This window comes from Tigriopus californicus, chromosome 10 (assembly GCF_007210705.1).
Source record: "Tigriopus californicus strain San Diego chromosome 10, Tcal_SD_v2.1, whole genome shotgun sequence".
NCBI lineage: Eukaryota > Metazoa > Arthropoda > Copepoda > Harpacticoida > Harpacticidae > Tigriopus > Tigriopus californicus.
In genome coordinates, this window is record NC_081449.1 from 1,279,376 (window position 1) to 1,286,840 (window position 7,465).

General features: G+C 42.7%; 1 protein-coding gene across 3 annotated transcripts; it reads left to right on the forward strand.

The window, feature by feature from the left end:
• The first annotated feature begins 2,078 nt into the window (after positions 1 to 2,078).
• On the forward strand, positions 2,079 to 6,995 carry LOC131889223 (uncharacterized). Of its 3 annotated transcripts, XR_009374185.1 has the most exons (11): positions 2,079 to 2,250; positions 2,322 to 2,529; positions 2,594 to 2,784; positions 2,863 to 2,917; positions 2,981 to 3,133; positions 3,197 to 3,460; positions 3,526 to 3,651; positions 4,087 to 4,251; positions 4,338 to 4,559; positions 6,062 to 6,283; positions 6,502 to 6,639. XR_009374185.1 is itself a non-coding variant. In XM_059238282.1 (10 exons), exons 2-10 carry the CDS (start codon positions 2,322 to 2,324, stop codon positions 6,630 to 6,632), a joined length of 1,515 nt encoding a protein of 504 aa, XP_059094265.1. In that variant the 5' UTR covers positions 2,079 to 2,250; the 3' UTR covers positions 6,633 to 6,995. The 3 variants fall into 3 exon arrangements, 2 of the variants coding, with proteins under 2 accessions (XP_059094265.1, XP_059094264.1); XM_059238282.1 differs by lacking the exon at positions 6,062 to 6,283 and having other exon boundaries at positions 6,502 to 6,995; XM_059238281.1 differs by lacking the exon at positions 6,502 to 6,639 and having other exon boundaries at positions 6,062 to 6,464.
• The last annotated feature ends 470 nt before the right edge of the window (positions 6,996 to 7,465 follow it).

Consider the following 7,465-nt stretch of genomic DNA (forward strand, 5'->3'; position numbering starts at 1 on the left):
GTTATACACAACTTGCAACTTTAGCTCCGAATTGCGACACGATGGATTCGGGAAACGTTGCTCATACTACCTTTGTGTCATGGCAGCAAAAACTTAGAAAGTTATGCCTAGTTTCGAGTCCCTCATTGGCCAGTGGATTTTTCGTATTCCTGGCATGAGAAAGCCATTCATTCAGCATGTGTACATATAGCGAATGGTCCTTTGATGTAGGCAAAAATTATAATCACCTTTCTTTTTATCGCTGACACTTTTTTATAAATGAAAATCTCGTGAGATCTGCCCTAAAGATTGCGATTGACATTCTACAAGTCTACCAAATGTCAACTCACCGTCGCACTTGTGCAATTCCAGCTCGACGATTGCATTTGGCGCCAATTAGTCGAAACACACAAAGCGTGTGCTAGCAAGAGGGAATTTTATGCATGGAAAAGCGCACTCAACCACTCACTCACATTGTTACAACAAGACCACCATCTTTGTACAAATCGTTGGAATGCTATAAACCTGGACAGCCATTCTCAGGGCTCCGTCAAGTCCTAGAGTTTCTTTTTAATTTAGCCCCACATGAATAAATATTACTGGCAGGTGGCCATGGCTTGTCCAGTACTAGAGTCTTCCATGTTTGACATTTCTCTTGTGAATCCAAGTCTGAAAGTTTGTCTCTTGGAGTGTGAAGGTCAACTTCCGAGGGCAACAGAGTGAGACCAAAGGTCGGTCGGTCGGTCGGTCGGTTCTCCCAAAGTTGCTCATGAATAAATGATTACTTCAGAACAATGGAAAGTGAAATGAATGCAAATGTAGATGGATGGACAGCATGTCGAAATCTAAAATGGAAACTATCCCGGGAAACGCACGTTTTCAGAGGCGCAATCGCAGCACCTTTCTCTCTATCAACATTCACTTCCAATTGAAACCAATTAAAGCACTTAAACAGAAATACCATCAACACTTAAACTGACAAACTTCAATTATATTTCTACATTAGGTACGTGTAGAATAACTGATATGCTAGTGCCAAAAAAGGTGTTTTTTCTCAGATTCAAATGAATCAAGATGGTTGTGAAGGTCTTTTTGACAGCAGGGTCTGACTTGAATTAGATTTTCGTCTGATGCTTGTGAATGAATCCTAACATCAACATAACATTATGATCAGGCCAGCAATTTCCATTCCACATGTTTTTTTTATCTGAGAATTATGGCATATTAAACTATTATGATAACAACCATCAATTGTGAAAATACTTTTTGGCCAGGTACAAAATTACATTAACCTTAAGTTAAGGCTCACAGGGTTAGACAACTTATACGCGACTCTCCAAGGTCGTCTGAAAAATTAGTCAAGTGTCAAGTCATTATCGCGGAGAAAATCGTGAACAAAAAAAATCAAAGCGGATGTTGAATCCCACAGATCTTATTTTATAGCTCGGTTCATAGATCCTCATCGGTTTTTCGACAATCAGTCACCAAAGATAGCAAACACTTCCTGATCTGATAAGTCCTTCTTCTTAAGATGTTTTGGTCGTTTTAGTCAACTACAGTGTCTCGATTGCACACCTTCAATCTTGGTCATGGGACTTCCATCTGAACGAACACCCAAATCACACAAATCACAAACGAACATCTCAAAGGCGCTTTATTATCTTTGGTGGTACCCTCAAACTACTATATTGAAACTCAAGCAAAAGTAGCAAGAGCAAGACACATGTCCCGATAGGTAGTTACTTCCAAATATCATTTGATGTGCACTTATTTCTGTCCCTAGATCTTATGAAGCGTAGAAATGGTCCACATAAGCCAAGGCGTCAATGTCAATGCGATAAATCCAGGTCAACCAGAATACAATTATGTCAGTGGTTAGGAGTAGATTTTACTCTGTACACAGTCATGATTGACTGATTTCTCGCCCTCGATTATCTACTTTATTGTAAACGTTCGTCTCGTGGTCGCTTTTGGAGATGACATATGTGTAGTGCGACATACATTTGTGGGACAGGGCAATCCAAGAGAAGGAGGGGGAGGATGAGGGGGAGGCTTGTAGATGGACGTGTGCAAGTTTGTGAGATGACACGCTCCGGGAGACATCAACGCCACTGAGGCGATCCGTGAACAACCGACAATTTCTTCTAGATTGATGACACGAGCTCATGACTTCAGTCGCAAATCGGTAGTGAAAAGAATCACCCGGTGCTCTAATCCCTCCAACAGTGAACGGAAGACTTGATTAACTTTTGTGAATCGTTGAAAAGCGAGGTAAGATACAGGCACAATTTTACATAGAACATCGCATGCGTCAGTTCTTCAGTCGGTAGTACTTTCTTTAGATGCATATTCGGCAACTTCTTCTCGTGGCAACATGCCTACTCATGGCGGTGGTCTTTGCTAATGCACAAGATTTGAAATCTAGTCCCAACGAACAAGGGGTGCGGAGGGTTCGAAAGTTCAGGAAACCATTGATGGAAAGCCGATCAGGAGGACCGGGAATGCGAATTCGTCGAAGAAAGATGCGACCCAGGCCTCAATTAGTCAAAGGTACTGTATGGTATATTTTCATTGTTATGTGGGTTAAGGAGTGGTCTGGAATCAATCTTTGCAGAGTCAGATTTGAGTGTGGAGGCCAAAACTGAATCAAATGTGATCGAAACGAGTGACGCGCCATTGCTCAAGAAGAAGATGAAGGTTCGCAGGAAAAAGTTGCCCGAACTGAAACTGTTTCAAACCGAACATCAACATTTGATCCCGTCTGCAACTACTCCACCACCAACATTTCGACAGAGTCCCCCAGTTGTAAGTAGAACACATTTTTGACAGCCTCCGGCGAAAGGGAAACATTTACTGACTGACCTAACAACTCTGACTTGTTAGGTCGTCGAAAAAGACGATGGACAACCCAACAACCGGAGCAAGGATGAGTCGAGATGTAAGTTCTTTTGAGTGACATCTCGGACTCTTCCATCATTACTATATGTCTTCATTTTCGCAGTTTTGTCCCTCTTCACCATTGTGAGTTTCCAAAACGATCCTTGCACATCTGGAAGTGGCAATAACGGCACGTGCTACAGTTCTTCGGATTGTGCTCGTTTGGGCGGATCCTCGTCCGGATCATGCGCATCAGGTTTCGGGGTCTGCTGTCTATGTAAGTTGGAGATAACCTTTGGATAGTAGCCTAGAATGATTGACAACACTTTTTGTCATCCAGTTACCAAGACATGTGGCGAAAGCACCAGCAACAATTGCACATACTTCCAAAACAACGGCTACCCGTCCACTTTTGACAATGTCGGATCCTGTCAGCTTACCGTGAACAAGGCCAATAGCAATGTGTGCCAATTGCGACTAGATTACGATAACCTCGTTTTGGCTCAACCTGAAGCAACCGACCACGTTTGCCAGGACGACCAATTTATCATCTCAGGAGGAGCCCCCATCCCAGCCATTTGTGGAACCAACACGGGCACTCATAGTAAGTCTTGGAATCTTTACCAACTTTAATCCTGAAGTCACCGACGTTATCTTTTACCTTTTCAGTGTATGTGGATATGGGATTGGCCTCGAGTTCACCCGTGGTTCTGACAGCGGTTACAAGTGGTGCTTCATTTGCTCGTAGTTTCTCCGTCAAAGTTACTCAGATTGAATGCAACTCGCTGGTTCGAGGTAAGGTCTTAGAAAAAGTTTCTCAGTTTTGTCCTTTTCACACGAAGTCTAGAAATGATGTGTCTTTAGCCCCCTCCGGATGCCTCCTAAGCTATATAGGGGTCTCTGGTCAGGTGACCAGTTTTAACTTCCAACCCCAAAACGTGAGAGCTTCACGACAATTGTCAGAACAAGATTATAGGATCTGCATCAGACCCGAGGAGAATTTTTGTGGCATTCAGTACACGGCATGTCCGGACCCAGCTCAAGTTACAAATAGCGGAGGTAGATTTGAATACAGACCTTTTTACTCATGGTCTAGTTCCGGTCGCTTGAGTAGGACTGCCAAAGATCGAGACAAAGTGTTGGTAGTGAATTGCATTTAGGAATGCACTTTTGCTCTCTTTGAGTCAGTATCTTCTGCGGGTTTGACCTCGAGGGTCTTCCATGTTTCAGCCCCCGATGGTTGCTTGCAATATTTCACAGGCGTGAGTGGGCAAATCTTGAGTTTCAATTACAACTCAGGCAGCGGCTTGCAACTCTCTAACACGGATTATTCAGTCTGCGTCCGCATGGAACGTAACTTCTGCGGCATCCAATACAATGCATGCACTGACACTGGTGAGGATTTAGTTGATTTGATATGAACCCTAACCTGCACGTAACACTAACATCCAATTCGGATTACTCCAACTAACTTATTTTAGTCAACACTCCGGCCATGTCCTTCAGCATCACAGGTGGCAACCCCGCCCTCGGATCTGTCGTAGGAACGTCATGCAACACTGATTGGATTACGATCCCTTGCGCCACCAATAGTAACTCGCCAACCCAAACAGGAACCCCCTCAATTTGTGTGGACCGGATATGCGGGATGGTTTTCAACTCTGTAACCACGGCAGCAGGAAGTCCGTCGGTCCCCGTCAATAGTGAGTCTTGCATGGTAGATCTAACCAGGAATACAGAGTCACTGGGGGTGTTCAAATAAATGTTCTTACTCCGCATGATGGACAGACCATTTTTACCAGACTTGACCACTTAGGGGCTGAAACCGAGAAGATCCCTGGACCATGCGTACTTGAAAGCTATCCACTCAAGGATATTCTTCATGACACGGATCTTCTTACATTTTGTTACAGCCAATGACATTCAGACTCAACTGGACGAACGATCCCAATCTTTTACACTCACTGGCACATTTGGGCCGTTTGGTAACCCGGTCAACAATGCCTACAGAGGCGCTGGTGGGGTAGTAGGGTCTAACTTGGGCTCAGGAAACACCCCTAGACCTTATTGTGACACAGATTGGTTGGCTATCCCATGTGTGACCAATTTTCAGGTGGAATTATGCAAATGACAATTGAGGTGGCTTTTTTTATTACTAAATTTTGAAGTACCCTATCAGCCTGGCCAACAGATTCCGGCGTCGGGATCAAATAACCCAAACTTAGGAGGTTGCGTGGATCGACTATGTGGCGGGGTTTTTAACAGTGTTCAAACTCAAACCGTTGGAGCTGAAGCGGCTAACGTGGCCTTGTTCAGTGAGTTTGGTTATTTACGGAATGAACACGCTAATTTCATCTATTATATGATACTTGCTTTAAATTTATTTGACGAGCTAGGCTTTTCAAGACCGTTTACTTTGGATTTTCATACCGACGCCACCGAAGAAAATGCCCAAGCCAATTCGGTACAAGATTCTGCCAATCGTGGATTCTGTTTATACTATATCCAATTGCCTTGCCAATCCGCTTCATTTGGATAATTTATTTATGTAATTAAAAAAATGCGAGCAAATAAGTATCAGGCATGCCTTGTCCGTTGACATTCATTGAGATTGTCTAGAGCCGCTAGTCTTTTCAGGGTGCCTTCTATCCTCGGACTTTGAACCATCACCAGACTCTAACTCGATTTCACACTCTACATGCAACTCAGACCTGACCCAATTGAGACGACCAATAATATCTTACTTTGTTATTGTGTATTTCTAGGTTTTATGAAACCTTTTAATCTGTTTGTGCACACCGATTCCTTGGAGGGCAGCTCCGCCCCAGCCGAATCCTCAAACCGAGGCTTCTGTTTGGACTATATCCAGCAACCGTGCACATCCTCCACGGGCTAACAAGTCAACGACAGACAACTAGTTCACCAACTCAACGACTGTGATGCCGCTAACAACCCCCACGGTGTTGTTACCCTAACTTTAATGATCGAAACCAATCTTTCCTGACTCTTTAAAACGCAAGTGCACTAACAGTCCTTCCTTGATATCTGTCTGTCCGAACATTCTTCAAATTCTTTCCATCTGTCGTCTCTTTTCCAAAATGGTCAAATGGTTCCATCTCTCTTTGTGAAACTTGTTCCGATTCATGCCTTTGTCTGAATACGTTGTCTCTTATAGTTGTGACTCATTCGATCTATCTCATTACAGGCTTCGTGAAACCCTTTAATATAAATGTTCACACTGACGGCTTGGAGGGGACCTCCACTCCAGCCCAGACATCGAACCGGGGATTTTGCCTTAACTATGTCCAACAGCCTTGCACGACCTCCAACGGCTAAAAGGAAGACATACAAATAGAAAAACATAGATACTTCTACTACAACAACAAAGATTGACACGTCACCCGACTCATCTTAGGAAATCATAATTGTAATTTCATTCGCCACCTTGCCTTCTAACTATCTCTCCTTCTGAGCTCGAATCACAACCTCTTCTTTGAACCCTGTTCCATTTCCACCCATCTTCCTGATGCCGTCCATCCTTCGTTCCTGCCTTTTTCTCCATTACTCCATTGATCCTAATCCAAGACCTTAGTGGCCTTAGTAAATGCTATTTCCTTGATTTTGACAAACTTCTCGTGTTTTCAGGTTTCTCCAAACCATTCTTGGTCCGCATTCACACAGATGGCGGCGAGGGCACGCCCAATCCCGCCGACACATCCAACCGGGGCTTCTGTCTGAACTACATCCAACAACCTTGTACTTCTTCTGTGGGCTAGCCCGGAGTCTTCAGTTTGGGTGTTGTTTCCCGAAAATCCTTCAGCATTTGTCTTTGACCAACTATAACCATGTTTTCGTTACCCTATGAACATTTCAGGATCTCAACGAAATCTCCACTTTCATTCCATTTATTTATAATAGTCTTCCTGAACTACCTAGTCATGCTTAAATGGACCACTCCCTATGGGCAATAAGTTTTCGCTACAATGTAGCTCTGAAATAAAGCAGAAAGATTTGATCATTATTTTCAAATGCTTCTTACAAATAGACCTGATGAACTTCATTTAACAAACATGCCACGAGCAAGAAGTTCAGTTGGCTCTGATATGTAAAATCATGACCGTGATTTTGCTTATTACACTTATGACTGTGGCTTTCTTTGCTTCTGTGATTCTTTTATTATTGAGATAGCTGGGGCTTTCGTTTCCGCAAAAGATGGTTAGTTGAAAATAATAATTCTATGGCAAGACATTTTAAGCAGTTATTATGATGAACCACTTTCATTCGATAGGCACGTCAAGTGGGCACTCAGTTTTTTTTGTTTAAGATAACACAGCAAAAAGGGCGCCTTTTGTAATTTTCTTTTTGTGATAATAAGAATAATAATAATATCTTTATTATTACTTACTACCCAACATGTTTGGATAACAATTATGAAAATTATCAAAAAATCACGGTTGGTTATAGGTTCAAAAGTATCCAACATTTCAGGGATTCAACGTTTTATTTAGATAATTGGGAAACAAAGGGCGATAATATGTAAAAAGAAAACTAAATTCGCATTGTTAGCAAGAAACAGAAACTTTATCGTAAGTTTAGGCTGATGGAGGTA